The sequence below is a fragment of the Pezoporus wallicus genome, unplaced genomic scaffold, assembly GCF_028554395.1.
Source record: "Pezoporus wallicus isolate ANWC-B61680 ecotype Strahan unplaced genomic scaffold, APGP_CSIRO_Pwel_v1 contig_3847, whole genome shotgun sequence".
In the NCBI taxonomy this organism is placed as follows: domain Eukaryota; kingdom Metazoa; phylum Chordata; class Aves; order Psittaciformes; family Psittacidae; genus Pezoporus; species Pezoporus wallicus.
In genome coordinates this window covers 2638884-2658284 of record NW_026639842.1, presented here as the reverse complement: position 1 = coordinate 2658284, position 19401 = coordinate 2638884, and the positions used below count along the sequence as shown (strand labels likewise).

Below are 19401 nucleotides of genomic sequence, written 5' to 3'. Positions count from 1 at the left end.
ATGTGGTAATTTTTGTTACTTGCTAATGGGGTAGTTTTATAACTGATTTATTAATCTTGACTTCTCCTTAGTACAACAAAGACAAGGAACTACTGGAGAGGGTCCAACGGAGGGCCACGAAGATGATCAGGGGTCTGGAGCATCTCTCTGATGAGAAGAGACTGTGGGAGCTGGGCCTGTTTAGTCTAGAGAAGTCTGAGAGGGGATCTTATTAATGCATATAAGTATTTTAAAGGTGGATGCCAAGAGGATGATGCCAGATTCTTTTCAGTGGTACCCAGCCACAGAACTAGGAGCAAAGATGTTTGTCTAAACTAAGGGAAAAGAACTCTTCTCTGTCAGGGTTAAACCAGTGTTGCTATTTCAAAGTACTTTGAGAGAACGATCTTTAACTAGAGATGTCGTGCACACAGTCCAGTGCTGCACTCTGGTTATGGTCAGGTAAGTGGGGTTCCAGAACAGGAACTGTATGTTAAATTAATACTAGATTACAAGCAATAAAATCATGCATTATAGGAACTGAGATTAAGATGCAGAATGGCAACCAACGTGTACAAAACGGTACCTTTGTTACAGTACAAGATCCAAAGTTTGCTATCATCCTGAAAAGACCTCCAAATACTTCATTGTATCTGGCTCAGATACATATCCTATTTTGCACGTTTAACAAATCCTCAGGAAAAATGCCATAAGACTTTTGTTAATTGCTGGGAGCACCCCACTGTGCTAGAAAAAGCTCCTGGAAATTAACTGTCCCTGAAAACAATTACTTTACACCATGTATAAAAAAGAATGTGTTTAGCAGTGGAATGAACACTGATGCTGCACACTACTACCGCTGCAGTTGCTCCTGTGTTAGTGGCACCATACTTATTCTTGTCAGTGTTATCACTTTCATAGATAAATAAACAGGTAAAAAGTGATTTTAACAAAGTAACAGTAACTGTCCATTTTAGGGGATTTGTTTGTCGAATCCAAGCATTCGTAGGCATTTATTCTGGAATGTCGCTCCTACTTCCATGTATTGTTTGCCTTGTCAGAATTAAAGAAATCGCTAATAAAAATAAGGACTGATCTTCAGAGAACAGAATTACAATTGCTATGTTAAAGCTAAGCAATTAACAACAAAGGTGAAAGAACAGAGGGAAAAGGAAATGTCCCTTGTTAAATATTTATGGGCGTTTGATGAAAACTGCCTTATAAATGACAATATAATACAAGCGTTCCTTAGATAAGGTCAGCATTCAGCATAGAATTAAGTCTCTCATGCAGACTTAATTTTTTTTGGCACAGAAACTTGGATTATATAAATTTCATATAGGAAATGTGAAGTGCCATAATGCGGGACTTTGATCAATGATGCTATCCTGATTTATAATTGTGTTTTTTTAACTGTGATGCCCACAAAGCACTAATTTAAAAGCTCATTTTAGTTGCAACCTACTTCTTCCTTTTAATAACAAGAAAGTCATCTGATTACATTTTTTCAGTCATCCTTGCGTCACATATTAGATAATCTCCTTATAGTTTAAAACTAAAAATGCTAATGGATTGGGGAAATGGGTTTCTGCTTTCACTCAGCATATCTGTCTTTTTTTATGCTTGTCTTTTGGATCATTTATCTAAATAATAACCTTTAGTACCCACTTCTTCCTTCCAATGAACTAAAATATATTAATGATTAAAGTCAGTTAATACACACCTTCTCCCTAGTTTTGCCAACTGAGGTTACCACTTTCAGATGCTTTTTTGTGGGGGGAGTGTGGGAGCTACAGACATCCCCTTGCAGAGCTACTTATATGGTTACTTCCTAATTGTCTCAATCAAAATAGCCTAAGTTATCTTAAACTAACTGTAAATTTCTTTTAATGTATCACCAGTTGTACTGACTGAAAGGTCATCGATCTTGGTGACTAAAAGAAAGGAATTGCAAGAAAAACTCAGCAAACAGCTTTCAGTCAGCAAATATGCTGGGGCAGCTCCAGGAAAGAGGCAGTAATAAGACCCCTCATGGAAAGGTGCTGAGAGGGGTAACTTCTTCAGCAGGCAAAGCTGGAGATACAGCAGGATATATTTGCATGGCCTTAGTCTCAGAATGATGGAAGATAACTCATTTTGTACAAAAGCAGCATGGAGAAGATAAATGATCAGGCCAAGGTCAGGTACAAAGACCCTGGAAATTGTGGGAGGAAGTGCGAGGCAGATTTTTCTAGAGTATTTGTGCAATTCAGGTTTCATCATGCCTAGTTTAAGCAGTACAAGGACTGAGCTTTGAGAAATTGCTTACCACATAACCTCGGAGAGGGGGGGAGAAGATCGTGAGCAACAAGGATGTATCTTTAAAACGCTGTGGAGATCACTTTCCTCACCTTCTGAAACAGATGGAACTGAAGGACAATTGAAGATGCAAGAACTTGGTACTTCCTTGAAACTCTGAAAACATTTTCTAGAAAATTATCCTTCCACAGACAACCCCTCCCAGCAGACCAAATCTCAGTTCTGCTGATCCCTGTCACAGTACGACAAGGTGGACACAGTAACTCGGGTAGATGGATGCCATGCTAGAGACTCACATCAGAGTCTTCAAGTAATATCTGCACCATTCTGAGGCTCTCACTGCTTAGAACAAATTAACTCTGGCACAAAGCTTTCAGCCTGCAGTCAAAAAAGTCTTTGTATGCAAAGCAGTATTCTTATATGAATCAGGCTGTTTTCTCCATTGACAAGAATAAAAAGCATGACCCTGTGAGCTCAGTCTAAAAGTCTTGCTGGTGCTGCTTTGATATTTGCTGTGGTGATAAACAGCACAATATTCTCAATAGCTGCACCTTACAAGAAAGCCAGAATCTACCTATGTGCATTATGTAGTCACTAAATCCCATTTTCATGGCATGTGGGAGGTGACCAGGAGACAATAAGAAACAGACAGCTAAAGGAATTGTATTCTGCTGAGGGGGCTAGAAATCCATGAATAGGAAAGTAAATCTGTTAACAAAGATTACCTCAGCAGGAAACAAAAATTTACTGAAACAACAATTCTATATGAACTTTCATTTCCAGTGACTCATACAAGTATGTTCAATTTCATTCTAAACCTGAAACCTGCCCTTGTGGCTTGTTTTCTGCTGAGGGATCACTGTCAAAACAAAGAACAATTACAAAATGTTCTCTCAATTCAGAATTCCTATTTGGCAAGTGATGCCAATATGACGCAGAGATCTAATCATGAGATTCGTAATATGAAAAGTTAATTTCTCCCCGTTTTGTTTATTTAGACAACACAGGAAAGCTGGAAAACTAGTTGGCAAGAGTTTCTAATTATTCACAATTTAGGTTTTAAGAAGACTCTATTTACCAGGTAGTTGAAGCTAAATTGGCAAATGTAAAATAATAAACCACAATATTCTAGGATAGTATATGAAATATTTATTGTACATATTGAGATATGCTGTCACTAGATTTGAATGCTGAATTAGTCTATTAAGCAGACTGATATCTCAATATTATATTTGATTATTATAGTTACATTTTGCTTGAAATATTAATTCTTAGAAAGTATTTTTACTTCACAAACAGGTGATAATAATTCTATCAGTATATCTTTTGCAAAAGTAACATGCCCATTTTCACCCAAATTTGGGATTATGGGGTTCAACAAAATACATGCTTTCCCCATTTTGCTTTGTGACATGACGTACTCAAGAAGGCAAAAACTGACATTTTCTCTCTTTGAAAATATGTGAAATTTCCCATTACTGGAAAGCTCTGTTGCCCTGAATGAAAAATTGCTCAGTGAGGCATAAGGAAGATGCAAATCTTGGAGTTTTAAAAGCATCTTATATTTTCTCAAATTATATTCAGCTGTACTTATCTAGCATTATGGCATGCTGCTGGATTACTGTTATCAATAAATCCATAAATAGGATGTGAAATGCATGTGAGCTGTCTGTGCATGAATAAAGGGCAGCCCAGCAATAAATCATAGCATAATATATAGTTGAAAATGTAGCAAAAGGAATGCCTTGACAAATCAATGCAACGTATTCTGTCACTGAGGGTGAAAGATTCATTACGCATCAGTCTTGAGAAAGCTGAATTTCTGAAGCATGGGTCATCTAGGACGTATGATGTAATGAGAGAATATAGAAACATGCATAGAAAGACAAAAATAATCTTCTGAATAATAAAGCCATATTAAATTTTCAGGTAAAATACAAGTCCTACGCGGTACTTCATTGATCAAGAGTGGTCAGGAGTGCAATGCCAAAGAACAAAATAATGAACCCTGACTTCCTATGGATTGGTCCCCACAGGAGATTCAAGACTGTTTTTCTGAAGCTGGGTTATGTGTGCAGGCTTTCATTCCTGTTTTCTGGCATCTGATAAGGTCTAAGCTTATATTGTGAAACTTCGTTCAGCTGAGAAATTCTTTCCTCTACCCGGTCACCTATTTTGATGAAACTTGGTGAAATTCAGTGTTCTGTGGAACTCCAAGCATCTGCCAGACATGGCTGGAACCGGCATTAGATTTTGGAGTTGGAGGTAGGAGAGGACACAGACACAGGGACACACACACAGCCAGCAGGTTGCATAAGCCTAGAGTACAGCAGAGACTAAAAATAAGATCAACCAGTTGGCTTTCCTGCTGACATCAGCAAACTAGCATGGGACATTTAATTCCCTCACGTAATGATCACATAAATGACAGATGAGTTGTCGCATGCTGCGCCTGTCCCATCACCACAGCAGGGGCCACTGCTCCCAGCAGCTGCATCACCTTGTCCTGCAAGGTAGATGGAAATGCCCCAAGAGCAGTTACCACCGGACAGAGGCCATGAACAAGGACGTTTTCTCTGGCATGCTTAGGAAGGGACACCTAAGACTGGCGGGTTTGGAAGAGGCTTAAAATGGAGTGGAGGAGAGGCCATAAATGTCGGTGTCCCTCGGCTCCTGCAGCCTCCAGAGGCGGTAGCGAGTGCCTCGTGCCCAGCGCACCGTCAGGCCTTACAACCAAAGCCACGGCTGTAAGGCACGGACTGTCCCTTCTGTATAGAAGAAGGACAAACCTAACATTTTCTTGAATATACATATATAAAAAGAGAGGAGATCTCTGCGGATTTAGCGCCTTTGGTACGGGTTTCAAGCGACCTTAAGCCACCGACAACCACCTCCTCAGAGCCGGGACCTCCTAAGACGGCGAAAGCCCACCAGGGGGCGCTGCTTTTTGAAATGGCGGCCGCGAGGCGGAAGAGGGAAGTCGCCTCTTCCTCAAGATGGCGGCGCCCAGGCGCGGCGTGGCTGGGGGTAAGATGAAGCGGTCAGCGGCGGCCCGCCCTCGCCGCGGTGGGAAGCTAGACAGGCTGCGGCAGGCGGTGCAGGACTTTGTGCAGAAAGCCGGCGACCAACCGCCTCTGCCCCTGGTGAAGGACTCTGAGAGGCAGAACCGTAGAAGCCGCCGGGAAGCAAGGAAGGAGAAGCGCAAGCTCAAGCGGAGCCGCCGCCGCCGCCTCCAACGCGGGGAACCAGTGGAGGTTCCCGTCGCCCCGGCCAAGCCGGCTCCTTCCAAGCCGGTTCCTTTAAAGCCAGCTCCTTCCAAACCGGTTCCTGCTGCCCGTCCCAGAGCACCGGCCTCACCCGCCGCCGCTGTCGGAAAGCAGCGGCCGGGGCCGGCGCGGCAGCAAGAGGCGGCGCGGCCGGCGGTGCCAGCACCGACACCCCGCGAGGTCCCGGCCGCCGCAACCACCTCGGCGCGGAAGCGGGCCCTGTTGGAGGCCAACGAGGAAGAGGACAAGGAGATTCGGCGCCTGGAGCGGCTCCTAGGGCTTGGCAAGCGCCGCAAGAAGCAGGAGGGGGCCGCGGCGGAGAAGGTGCCTCAGAGCTTGCTGCGGGACGGGCTGGGCTACGTGCTGGGCGCCCTGGGCTCCCGGGCCGGCCTGAGCAAGCTGTGCGAGAGCAGCGACGACGAGGAGGCACCGCCGGGGCCGCGGGAGAGACAGCCGGGGCCGGGCGAGGAGGACGAAGAGCAACCGGAGGGGGATCCGGGGGATGCCTCGGACCTCTCCGAGGGGGAGGATGTGGAAGGACAGGACGAGCGCGAAAGCTCATCGTCATCCACTGAGAATGACGGGGTGCCAGAGGCCAGCGAGCCCCCAGGCGAGGAGGAGGTAGGGTGTTCACTTTAGATATGGCTAACTGCTTCTCAAAGTACATGCGATAACATCAACACAGAGCAGTTTGCATCACCTCAGTAAAGCTCGGATGTTTGTCACCTAGTCAGGCAGTGTTATCGTGGTGAAACTAGTGCCGGGCCCAGCAACTGCGTTGTCTTAAGAGGCTTGCCAAGGCCTAGATACAGTGGTGAGGTGTTGAGGGGAGAGTTCCCCCAGGTCAGGGTGCTGGTAGGTAACACCCTAGCGCACAAGGTGTGTGGGATTGTCTGTATAAACGAGGCAAGCAAATAAAAGGACTTAACCCCAGCTTTAAAGAACGTGATTATCACAGAATCAAATAGGTTGTAAAAGACCTTTAAGACTGAGTCCATGTGCTTCTGCTAAGAGTAAACAGAGCTTATGTTCAAATTAATCTGTTGCAAACTAGAGCTTTACTTCTGGATGATGCCAGAGGTTCTGCCTGTGATCTGAGGTCTTGTAGCACAGGTGAGGAAGAGAAGGTGAAATGGGTCATTTAGCTAGTGTGCCACTAACTTAAACTGTTGGTACATCTGCAGCTGGTTAGATCTGATTAAAACCAAGATGAAAGATGACAGGTTTTAATAACTTAAAAAAAAAAAAGGTCATGTAAAGGGAAGAGGGGTTTTGCTGCTTTGGTCATAAAGGTTAACCTGTTGCATGCTTCTTTCTGTATGAATTTGTTACTTTGGCATTAGTTGTTAGGTGGTAAAATATATACTTACCTAAAAGCTGTGCATATTAATCTTAAAACAGAAATGTATATTTGTGCTAAAATATTTAAGATTTCATTAGGTATCTTACTATTTTCCTGTTAAGAGTCATAATCACAGTGCTATGAAGTATGTTCCCCCTCAAGTAAGGAGAGCTCAGGAGACGCTAGATGACAAGAAAAGAGAAGAATTGGGAAGACTGAAGAAAATGGTGAATGGTCTTATTAATAGGTAATGTAACAAGCAAAGTTATTAGTCTTTCTGATTCAGTGTGACAGTGCTCCTCATTCAAAGAAAAGTGGCAAGAATGTGACTTTTCTCTTCGCAAACTGATTTTAAGTTGGCAATCATGTCTGCTATCCTTAATAATAATTATCTTTGTTGGTATAAATTTTTCAGAGTTGGTCATTACAGAAGTTGAAAAATATAGAAAATAAATTTAAGATTGGGCTGAATTCCACACAGCAGTTGCCTGCAAGTGCTAGGTATAATTCACTACGTGTCAATTAGAGTATGCCTATAAAAAAAAAATCCCCATAGTGTATTATAACTCCCTCCAAAAAAAAGCATTATTTTCATTTTGTAATTAAATAAAACTAAATTTCTCCAACACTGCAACTGAGGAGCAGCGCTTCATAGCTTCAAGTACTGAAGAACAGAAGAAGTCATTCACACTTTTATGCATTTTAAATTTAGAGTATTGTAAAATAAGAAAGCATTTTCTTTTATCTGTTACCTACAAAATGCTGACTACAGTATGCAGTTTATTCAGTGGTTTAGAATTTGATATACCTTATGAGGTATTTTTGTTCTTATTTTCTCCAAAGACTGACGTGCTATACTTAACAACAACTCAGAACAAGCTCTCTATAAGTCTGTTCACTGTGACAGGAAGCACATTGACCATGCTTTGTAAATACTGCTGCTAATCTGTTTTTACTTGTGAATATTAAAAAACAAACAAAACAACCATACAGAATTAAACATATGTTAGTTTGGTAAACACTGCAAAATACAGAATGTCCTTTGTGTCACCTTTTAATCTTTCTTCTTAAGCCAGACTAGTTTCTCTAAAAAGAAGAGGTAGTTTCTTGAGTAAATTGAAAATTGTGGAACCATGTAAAGAGAAGAAGTGAACACTGGATTTTGTTTCTCCATAGGTTGAGTGAACCGAATTTATCCTCCATTAGTGGACAAATGGAAGAGCTCTACATGGCCAACAGCAGAAAGGACATGAATGAGACTCTGACAGATATTCTCCTGAATGCTTGTGTTACTGCAGTTGCCATGCCTGCAAGATTGATAATGGAGCACGTCCTTTTAGTCAGCGTTCTTCATCATAATGTAGGAATTGAGGTAATTCTTGTGGTTGGAAGTAATTTTAATAATACATTTTTTGTAGAGTGTCTCCCTTGATATTTTGTTTGAATTGCCTTTTCATTTTTGATTGTTACTAAAAAAACAGTAGTTGAATTTCATCAATATTTGTAGCTTATTTGCTAGGTGTCTACAAGTGAAAGGGATCAAGTCTGTTCCTTTATCTGGTTATTTCCTCTACGAGTCGCCACTGGTCAGTTACAAAAACGTCTTTTTCTTTTTTTCCATCCAAATCTTTCTGCATCCATAAAACTGGGAGGTTTTAAGCTTCAAATTTTCTTCTCTTTATTTAGACTATTTCTGTTCCCTTGGGTATATGAAGTTATTGTTCTTGAACGATATATATCCATATAAGAAAAGTGCTACAGTTACAGAAATCCTTTTATATCAGTGGAAAAAAATCCTGTTTTTTAAAGCCAGATCATGCAGGTATCAGTGAAATTAGCTGGATGTATCAATTACTGCATAATATTAAAAACTTCAAAAAGCATGGCAAATTTTTTTCTTTTTTTTTCTTTTTGGTGTGGTGGTGGTTTTAAGCTTGAATGATTGAGGTGATGCATCTGTTGCTTACTGTTAAGAAGCTGCTGAAACTACTGATGGAAGATTTTACCTCATTTCAGTGAGATGTCTTTCAGAAAACAGGTGTTTCAGCATCATGTTCCCATCAAGTTTTTCTACACCTACATTTTATTTCTATATCTCAGTGCAAAAGATCTATTTATGCAAGTTCTTCAGCTTATTGTATAGTGACCTGAATTCTGTCTCTGAAGCTGTATTAAGTATCAGGTGGATGCAATTACAGCAGCTTTCTCCGTGCAGCCTTGCCATAAAACTGTTTTTTTTTTATCCTCTTTGCTGCTTGAAAGGTAGATACAACATATTAATATAGTGCTGTTTGAAGGAGAGAAACGGAATCTTTTTGGAACTCTGCAGAATACCCAGTAATAGGTTTTAGGTACAGATACACTAGTAGGTATTAGAAATACATAGATGATACCCAGACTGTCTTTGTATTACCGACTCTGTTACATAGCATCTTTGAGTCTAAAATGTGTTTACTGTAACGCACTTTTTTTTTTCCCCTGTAAAATACAGAATATGTATTACACAAAAGTGTGATAGCACAGCTGCATTTAAGATTAGTTTGAGCAATGCAGAAGCTGGGGTTCCAGTGACTGTGCTTATATGTTTGTGCAATATGATCATTGGATTAATGAAAACCTAAGCTGGTCAAGGCTTGTAATGCAGATAAGTGCTGCTACTTGGACTTGTGCTTTTCATAAGAACAATCAGCAAAAAATTATCATCATCATAATGTGGGAAGTCTTGTCTAGCAGCAGCGTGTTCATCACCTACCCATGTTTTGGTATGGTTTCTAATTCCAGTCTTCAGCATCCATTCACTCTTCACAAATATAGATTCCAAATATTCTTTTCCCAGTTGTACTACTGATAAATGGCTAAGGCTTATCCCCACTTCAAAATCAGCCTAAGCTTATGCTCAGCAACTGTGAAAACTTGGTATGTTGGGGATTGTTTTACAGTATTATTTTTTACCCTTCTATTAAGGATTTTGTTCTGGAATGCTGAACTTTGTGATGCATTTGGGTTTTGACATGCAGCTTTTACTGGATGAATGACTAGCAATGACAGCATGCTAGCCTGACAGCTGGGAAGATGCTAATATGTGTTCATGAAAATTATGTAAACAAATTCTGATGTATGTGTGCTGTAAGTTCATAACATTCACTTTTTTACAGATGTTGAAAGGCAACTGGTTTCATACATAAGGTCTAAATAACATATACTTTAAGAATTTGTCACACCACTTAGATATTTGTATATATAAATGTAGAACATCCATGCTGGCTGAGAGGAGCAACAATATGTCTTTAAAATTAGTAGTGGCAGTGTGTCAGAAGTTAATGTTTTACAGATGTCTGTAAAATCTACTTATGGTTAATGGCTGGGTTTTTTTAAACTTTTTTTTTCCTCCTTAATGCAACTGCTGCCAGGTCGGTGCTCACTTTTTGGAAGCTGTGGTGAAGAAATTTAATGAACTCTCTAAAAGTGATGCTGAGGGGAAAGAATGTGAAAACCTGCTTGCCTTGATTGCTCATCTGTATAATTTCCATGTGGTTCATTGCCTGCTGATCTTTGATATTCTGAAAAAGCTTGTTAACGCTTTCACTGAAAAAGAGATTGAGTTGATTTTGTTTCTTCTGAAAAACGTGGGCTTTTCCTTAAGAAAAGATGATGCATTGGCTTTGAAGGAACTGATCACTGAAGCCCAGAGGAAAGCAAACACAGCAGAGAAGAAACTCCAGGATCAGACTAGGGTATGTATGTGTGTTTTAAAGATTTTCTGCTCTGAATAGACTTTAATAAGCACTTGGATACATGTATTAATTTACTAAAATGTTTTCTGCTACTCTCTATTTAGGTTCTAAGGTACCATTAATATTCAGTTGTTGGTATTCAGTTATTTGCATTCTTCTTGTCTGTCTTTCTCTGTTAGTTCTTTGGACACAGCCACCAAAATGCTTGTAGTGGGCAAGACTCAGACTGGTTTGTGCCTATGCATAGAATGCATAGACTGTGCTCCTGATAATACTTGATAATAATTTTTACACTTAAAAAAATGGCCATGGTGTTCAGCAGATTAAGCTTTGAATTGAAGCTTGAACGCAAATGTGTGTAATAGGAGTTAAAGTAACATCTTTCTCTGTATTTTTATTTATGTAATCTAATTTTTGATGTGTATTGCTATCCAAGCTGCTTATTGTTACAGAATAGTAATTTCAAAGTACAGTTTCCACTTTTATTAAATAAACTTTTCAGCACATAATCCATAGAAATATTTCTTTTCCCAATAGGTGCGGTTTATGCTAGAGACTATGCTGGCCCTAAGGAATAATGACATGCGTAAAATTCCTGGTTATGATCCTGAACCAGTTGAAAAACTCCGCAAATTGCAAAGAACACTGGTGAGAACTTTCTCAGCATACGTTGTAAAGCTATTCTTAAACCAGAAGTAATTATTTGTATTGTACATTGGCTTGACAGGCTATAGTATTTTTTAATTCATTCAACATTCAAACTCTTGTGAATGAAAGTCACTTCTTAGGTCATTAAGTATTACTTCCTGTGTCCAAGTTAATTCAGCAGTCAACTAGCCTTCTGCAGAACCGTTTGGGAAAGGACATAATACTTAGCCAAAGACTTTTCCTCAAAGTCCTATACTTGAAAAAGAGATTGTGGGAAATTTAATGATTGTGGAGAAGAAATGAGTCATTATGACAAGTTCTTTTTTTTCCATAGATTTTGGATGCAGGCACCCTCTTCTAACCTCACCAGATTTCTTTTTGAAGTCTAACACTTCTGAAAAGCTGGAGAGAGGGCAGTTTGGCTAGAACAACCTAGTATAAAATACGTGAAAGTAACTGTCTCTTTGGATTAAGAACTATCTTCAGAAGTGTGTAAGTGCAGGATGTGTGCATCAGTAATAATAGGCCAGGCAAAACCAAGCCCAGGTAACCTAGTTCTGTAGAATTTTCTCTCAAATTTTCACACTCCTCCTGGTACCGTCTAGGATTTTGTTGAAAATTCGTATTTTGTTTAAAGAGTTTGAACTCTTTGCTGTTTGAATTGTACAAAACTTACGGCATTTTGTCATGCCATTTTATTTGATCAAAAGTGTTGAAAAGGAAAATTATGACCAGAACAATCTGCAGCTGATTTTCAATGTCAGCTTCAGTCTCTTGACTTTTCAATATCATCAAGTCTTGAATTTTAATCAAGTTTTATGGTTGGAGGATGGCTCCTTTTTAATTGATTATCTCTCTCTCTCTTTTTTCTTTTTTTTTTTTTTTTCCTTAATAAAAAATAGAGCTTCTCAATGTAGATTTAAGCAACTTCTTGCCTTTGAGAGATTAGAGCATATGGGAAACTTCTAAATTCTTTTCAGGCTGCAGACTGAGACTGGAGAAGGAACATGTGAAGACCTTTATGATTAAGATACTAAGTTAATTGTTTAAAGTATTTGTTTTAAAGTAATTTAAAGCAATTAAAGTATTTGGGTTTTTTGTGTTTTGGGGTTTTGTTTTTAAAGAAAGCTTCAAATAATAGCTTTTGGGGGTTTTGTATTTTGTTAAGGTCCACAAAAGTGGTTCTGGAAAAGAAACGGAGCTCCGTGTCTCCCTGGAATCTCTCCTCAGTGCTGATCGGGTTGGTCGCTGGTGGATAGTTGGGTCATCCTGGAGTGGAGCACCAATGATTGATGATACAAATAGCAAGACTCAGCAGAAACTGCATATAGGAAAGGTAAATCCAAGCAGCAATTGTTGTAAGTGAAAGTGTTTGTGATCTTTTGCATGTTCTTCATACAGGTGCCTAAGTTTGTTTCAGAGCCCACGAAAAAAAAGAGGTGTGATTTAAAAGTGGATTTCCTAGTATAAATTCTGACAGGTAGCATTGCCTGTCTGTGGGTGGCATATATCTAAGCTGATTGTAAAAGTAGTGTAATGAGAATGTCATGGTGAGTTACATTAGAGAAGCACATCTTAAATAATTGGCACAATTAAAATACATTAAAATATATTTCCCTAGTTGAAAAAGCTGTTGCTGATTCTTATGCCTCTGAGCAAAAGCTCGGGACCTTTGGGCTGCTGCTTCGTAGCTTACTGGAGATCTTCATTAATGGTCTTACGCAAGGCTATGCAGAAATAGGTTTCATAAAGCAAGCATAAATAAAATAGCATTTAATTTTAATTTTTTGCAGGCGAGTTCAAAGATAATGGAGCTTGCTCGTAAGCAGAGAATGAACACCGATATCAGGAGAAGTATTTTTTGTGTCTTGATGACAAGTGAAGACTACCTGGATGCATTTGAAAAGCTTCTCAAGTAAGTACAGACTAGCACAGAAGGCATCCCACAGCTAAAAATAGCATTGGGTTGGAAAAATACCATTGTTGGTCTGGGCTTAAGCACATTTAATTGGTAATAAAATTAGAGAATTGCATAGCTAGCTATCCATGCAGAGGAGAAGGACCAAAACCATGGTGTAAGGGACTAGAAGGGAAGTTAGAACTGACTGGCAGTTGAAAGAAAGGAGTAGCCCCAATTATTGTCACTCACGTCTATAACTCTGATTTCCAGCATCTTTTGACTTCAGGAGTCTGCATCTTTTTTGCATTGAAGATGTGTTTTCCTGGTCTAGTGGATGCAAGTCTGTTGCAGCCTTGCTTCCTTACAGATGCAGACCAGAAGCCCCTTCAAAATACCTCTTGGTTTTCTTGCTGGATTTCCATACTGCTGCCACTTCCTTTACTTCTTACCACCTTTTTAAGCCATCTTGCAGGTCTCTGTACATAATTGCATGACCTGATAGTGTTCTAGCACCTCCACTTCCCTCTTAGCTTTGGATTTGCTTCAGGGTCACATTCCATGGTAAGGCCAGTTTCCTTACCGCTTAGCAAACAGCTCTTTAGGAGAAGATTTGATCAAGGAAAAGCATAAACTAAGCTGTTCTTTATGTTTGTCAGAATAGTGCTGTAAGTCTGTAGTAACTGAGAGGGGAGAGAGATCAGGTCTGAACTTCTCTTTTGCAGCCCTGTAATTCAAGGGAATTATCTTACCAGGATGGCATGCAATTATTTAATTTGATAACCAAACCAAAACAGACTTTGTAATAAAGTCAACTAATATTTGATTGAATGCCACTTCTGCAAAAACACAGCTTGGATTTAAGACTGCAATGGAGTCATTCCAATATCTTAATATGGCCTGTTCAATTAAAAGAAATTAGCTGCTGCTGCTGCAGTTCTTGCCAAGGCCTGGTAGCTCAATTTGCAAATTGATCCTTGACTCTCATCTGTGCTATTTAAACTAGTATACAAATCTGTATACATACAGGCTTGGCAGAAAAACTGCACATGGCCTGGTGTGTGTGTTGATACTGATTTTTATACAACAAGCTCAGAGAGAGGAATTCAGAAATGTGCCCACATCTGGCAGAGTATAATGGAAAGTACACAGAACTGTCAGTGAAGGAATTAACTTCAATGTGAACATGTGTTCCAGAGTGTATGGGAATTTATATTCATGAGTTGGATGTCAGTCTCATGAGGAAGAGGACAAGAAAATATATCAAGAAGTATTTTGACTGCCCTTGTTGATTCATCTGATGCTATATCTCTGGCAGAGTTTAGGTGTGATTAAATGGTAATTTAAATTGTTGTTAAGTCCAGGCTACTATACTTCTGCTTGTCTTTTTCCTCCTTACAGTAAAAGCAATTAATTTGAAGCCAGAGCAGCTCCCTGAAGTGGCTCAGCTTGTGATTGCAGAAGTGTCAATGTAAAGGGGGGGTTGGCAATGTCACTGGAGACTAAGAGGCGGGAGTAAGACTTGATCCATTTCATTAGATGAAAGGCTACACCTCCTTCACAAACCGCAGACTCACACAGAAGGCAGAATGAATGCTTCTAAAGTTTGATGCAGAGGCAATTTTAAAAGCTATTTCATGGACATGAAGAATTTGAGATATTTTATATCTCACAAAAAGTTGAAACTTTGAAAAGCTTTATATACCCTGTTGTAGTGTGGTGTGTAATTCAGGGTAACAATTATGTGATCGCGTCTACTAAAATAATTTCAGATCACTTTTAAAAGGTTTGAGTGTTGCTATGTTTGATCTAAAGGCAGTGATAGTCTTGGGCTTCAGCTGATGATAACTAGCCTACTTAAAGGCAGGCTTCTGCTGGTGATAGATAACCTACTTCAGAGGCAGTTATCCCATATACGGCAGGAAATTCTTAAAATGATCAAGATATACAAGTCCATGGGAATACTGTAAGTCATGAATGATAGGTGAGGTGGTTGCATATTCTTTTTCAAAGATGATCAGGTTCTTGAAATCTCTACAGGCTTACAGTGAACCTCAGCAGTGAAAGACAATCCCGACTCCTAAATTTTAGGTGTTTAGGAATGTTAGGTCTGAAAAGATAAAGTAATGCTAGGTCTGCAAAGAAGTGAAAGTAAGAATAAAGTTCAACATCAAAGTGCTGATTTGCTTGGTTATAGCTGTCTGGCAACATGAATTATTTCCTAAATAAGCAAGTCATGATAGAAATTATGATGGAGAGTGTGCCAAATTAGTGACTGCAGTGTAACTTCACGAGTTACAGTGCATGTCTGGTAGCTGGAAACTTGTTTTAAAAAAGGAGCTTTTGTTGCTCTGTAATAAAATCAGGTAGAACTTGTCTGATGGGAGAGCAAGGAAATTCTATCACAGACATGACACTTACAGTGCTGTCCTCTTCTGGAGGAGTAGAATTCCAAGTTTTCACTGCTCATTAGCAATCAGCCTAGAAATCATCTGAGATTTTCCTGTTGTAAAACCTTGAATGCTGGGGGGTGGGAGTGTGGCTGAAAGACAGTATTTTCTCTACTAATCTGGGGTGTGTCTGTGATCCAATGCAGTGGCAGGTGTGTGGAGGTGTATAAAAATGAGCGATATTGGAATCAGGCAATGGCAGACTACAGGCAGTACAGCAAGTTCCAGTGGAGTCAAACTTAGTTAGGAAATACACTTGAGTTACACCAATGCCATATGAAACTTGAGCTTTAAACAATGAAAAGAATTTTGTTTGACATTTTTCAGACTATAATATGAAGCATTTTTCATTTTAATTGGTTTTAATGCTGCCAGGCATTTGGCAGCCTGAGAGGCTAAATCATATTATTCACAGAACAGGTGCCTTGCGAGTTAGTTGCCAATCCCTGGCCCAAAGTGCCTCAGCTGTCTTTTTAGACTGGTCAGCTGTTCAAGTAGGAAGGCTGTTGAGTCCTTGGCCTTTATGCTGAAGCAGCCAACACTGATACTGACTGTTGACTCTGTTCTTCAGGCTTTTTGGGGTGTGTGTATGTGTGTGTGTGTTAAGGTGATTTGAAATGGCTGACTGCATCCTCTGAATATCAAACAATAAGGAATTTCAGGTATTATGTAGCATGGAGTTGACCTAGAGATTAAAAGATTCATATGGCTAGGTAAGTGGGAAAAACATCGTGATATATTATCCCTAGTAAAAGCAGATACTTCGTGGAAGTGAAGGGTGCCCTGGATGTGTTTCTCTAAAAAAAGCTTATACTGATCCAAAATCTGCTTTTCCTCACATGGCCATAGGTACAAGTGTGACATAACTGCAACAGGGTGCTACAGTTCTTGTTCCACTATTTAACGTTTGTATTGGTACACCATGCAACAACACTTGCTGCACTACTGCTGCACAAGACTTCATGATGGCAGTGCCCTCTCTGGTTTTCTTCATGAAGAGTTACAAATATGGAGTGTTCTACCTTTCCTTCCTCAGGCGCTAATTACACTTATATCATTCCATGTCTGTCTGTTGAAGTCTTGCTTTTGCAGCCAACCCTTTTAACATCAATAAGACTATAGCATTTTCATATTGCCATACCAGGATATTGATGTAGCCCACAGTTTTAAGAGATTGTCCATATAGTGGTTTTTTAAGACTGTAAGAGCTTCCTCACAAGTGAAACTGAATGTAGTGTTCAGGGTTTTTTATTTTTTCAGGTGTTACTCTTGGATGTTGAGTGTAGCTGTTGCTTTGTGTGAGTAATTTTTTCCTTACTAAATGATTCTCATTCTGTTGCTGAATTTTAGGCTTGGACTGAAAGATCAGCAGGAGAGAGAAATTGTTCATGTTGCACTTCACTGCTGCTTACAGGAGAAGACATACAACCCCTTCTATGCATTTTTGGCTAACAAGTTTTGTGAATATCAGAGACGGTTTCAGGTGAAGAAAAAGCCGTTCCTACTTTGGTTTAGTGTCGCTATTGTGGTTAGGAAGACAGTCTGATCAAGCACCTCTGTCAATTCACAGAGGGATCATAAAGAATAAAAGATCAGAAAGTTTTGTTATGTTGTTACTCATTTAAGCAGTCACTTGATTGTAGGATTAATTTTTTTTACCTTTGACACCTAGGTGACATTTCAATTCAGTATTTGGGACAAAATCAAAGACTTGGAAAACCTGTCAGCTGCTGCCATCTCCAACTTGGTTTCGCTGTTGGTTCATTTATTAAGGACAAAATCATTGTCACTTTCAGTTCTCAAGGTTGGTGTGTTTTCTTTTCAAAATACTTCTGTGTTATCCTTGCATTTGTTAAGTCTTATGGAAAATGTATATTTTCTCTGTTACCTGGCTGGTACTTTAGCTTTTCAAGGTCATAAGCCAAGACAAAACTTGTTCTAAAATTACTAAATTAACCCAACTGGTTACAGTAATGCTATAATTTGGGGAAAATGGAATCTGTGGTGACCCAGGCATACGGAAAGTCTACAGTTCTGTATCTAGAGCAGTTTTAAGATTATATTCTTTAGAGTATCCCGAGTTAGTACTAACACCCCTTCATTAATAGGCTTGTCAGTGGATTTTCTGCTATGCTTTTTAGCTGATGTTGATTTTTATTAGACCAGAAAGAAATCTACTGAGCACTTGGATTTATCTAGTTGAAAAATTATGCCTGGTATTGTGGTGCTAGGTTAATTCCTTAAAAAGTTCTCTGCTTTCCTTATTGATTGTTTTTTGGAGACAGTGTTCTCAGCTAATTCTTCTGTGCCAAACTTAAGACTCTGTATATATGGGAGGCCAGTTGGTGTGCTAAAAGCTGTTCATTTAGAAGAGAATTTGTCTGTTTGAAATACTTGAGTTAATCCAATTCTCCCTCTCTTCTAGGTAATTGAATTCAGCGAACTAGATAAACCCAAAGTCCGTTTCTTGCGACAAGTATTAAGCATGCTGTTAATCAAAACAGATGCTGAAGACCTTTGTGATATTTTTGTGAGGTAGGTGAGCAGAGAGATCTGTAGGGAGCCCTTGGTGAGTAGTAATTAAGAAGGTAACAAGTTTGCTTGTTTTGTTGAGAATTATACAGTGCCTTTTCGAAGATCAGACACCCATCTCTTAACAAGTAAACTCTTCTGGGTGAGTGGGGTGAAGCTTATCATTTGTGTATTAGTACAGGCTAACCCATCAAATTGGGTGATGATGTTTCAACCCTTATGCTGCAACATGAGGAAGATCAGACATGGCATTCACCTCGGGTTTTGCTGTAATGTAATTGTTTACATAAAGCAAGTCTGAGGCTCCAATAATCCATTTTATTGTTGAGGTTCAATTGTACGCTGAGTGTATTTGGGCTGTTTGCCAAACCAATGTAGACTTGCTGGTAATTTGAAAGCCTCATCAGAAAAGCTCCTTTTATAGGTTGGATTTTTTTTTTTTTTTTTTTCCCTCGTGTTCTCTGAAGAAGATAAAGAAAATTGAGAAACTTCTAAAACAGTAGAAGACTAAATTCACTTTTTGATCTGTATCTTTACAGGATATCTGACAACCCCAAACTGGGAATGCTACGGGAAGGCTTGAAACTCTTCCTTACCCACTTCTTACTGAAAAATGTACAGGCCCAAAAAAGTGCTGAAGAAGCTAGCTTATTAAAAGAAAGAGTTGAACTAGCAACCAAGGCTTTGCAAGCAAAAGAATGCAAACTGAGGTTGTAGTTCTGTTTTTCTAATAAAACTCGTAGAGAAACTTGAGTCTGCACAGAGATGCAAAACTTTGATGGTCTTTCAGACCCAAATAATTGAGAATGAAGAGAGCCTGCATTGCATGTTTTAGCCTTTTATTTAAAATAATAGCATAAGACTGACCACCATCTGTTAAAGAATGAGCCTTTACTTAAGGCTTTTAATAACTAATCATTGTACTTGCCTGAAGAAACAGGCCACTAGATGGCACAAGTACTGGTGAGTCACTTTTGGCAGAAACCAACTTTTTTTCTTAAAGTGTTATTCACTAATTCTGTGAATTGTTTACCTGACTGTGGGTCAGGAACAGATCTTCAGTTGGAGTCAAAGTTGTAGTAAAACAACTTGAAGATCTGACGCCCACTTTTATTGGGTTTAGAGATCACAGCGTGGTTTTATTGCTCTTTTAAACTGTTTCTTGCAGCTTTAAAATTGGAGTTGCCTAATCACTTGTGATAATCGGATTTTTATAGGCATAAAGAATTATATTGGTATGAGTCTTTTATTAAGA

At 39.4% G+C, this 19401-nt stretch overlaps 1 protein-coding gene across 1 annotated transcript; it reads left to right on the top strand.

Annotated features, from left to right (window-relative positions):
• The first annotated feature begins 5250 nt into the window (after positions 1–5250).
• Positions 5251–18896, top strand: NOM1 (nucleolar protein with MIF4G domain 1). Its single transcript, XM_057416478.1, has 11 exons — positions 5251–6164; positions 7008–7132; positions 8062–8257; positions 10296–10619; positions 11157–11267; positions 12436–12603; positions 13061–13182; positions 16965–17097; positions 17287–17418; positions 18040–18149; positions 18686–18896. The coding sequence occupies exons 1-11, from the start codon at positions 5274–5276 to the stop codon at positions 18861–18863; spliced, it is 2490 nt and encodes an 829-aa protein (XP_057272461.1). The 5' UTR covers positions 5251–5273; the 3' UTR covers positions 18864–18896.
• Positions 18897–19401: the final 505 nt, after the last annotated feature.

Coding starts and splice junctions, on each gene's coding strand:
- NOM1 (XM_057416478.1), top strand. CDS start 5,274: ATGGCGGCGCCCAGGCGCGGCGTGGCTGGGGGTAAGATGAAGCGGTCA. Junction 6,165..7,007: donor AGCCCCCAGGCGAGGAGGAG/GTAGGGTGTTCA, acceptor TTTCCTGTTAAG/AGTCATAATCACAGTGCTAT. Junction 10,620..11,156: donor AACTCCAGGATCAGACTAGG/GTATGTATGTGT, acceptor TTTTCCCAATAG/GTGCGGTTTATGCTAGAGAC.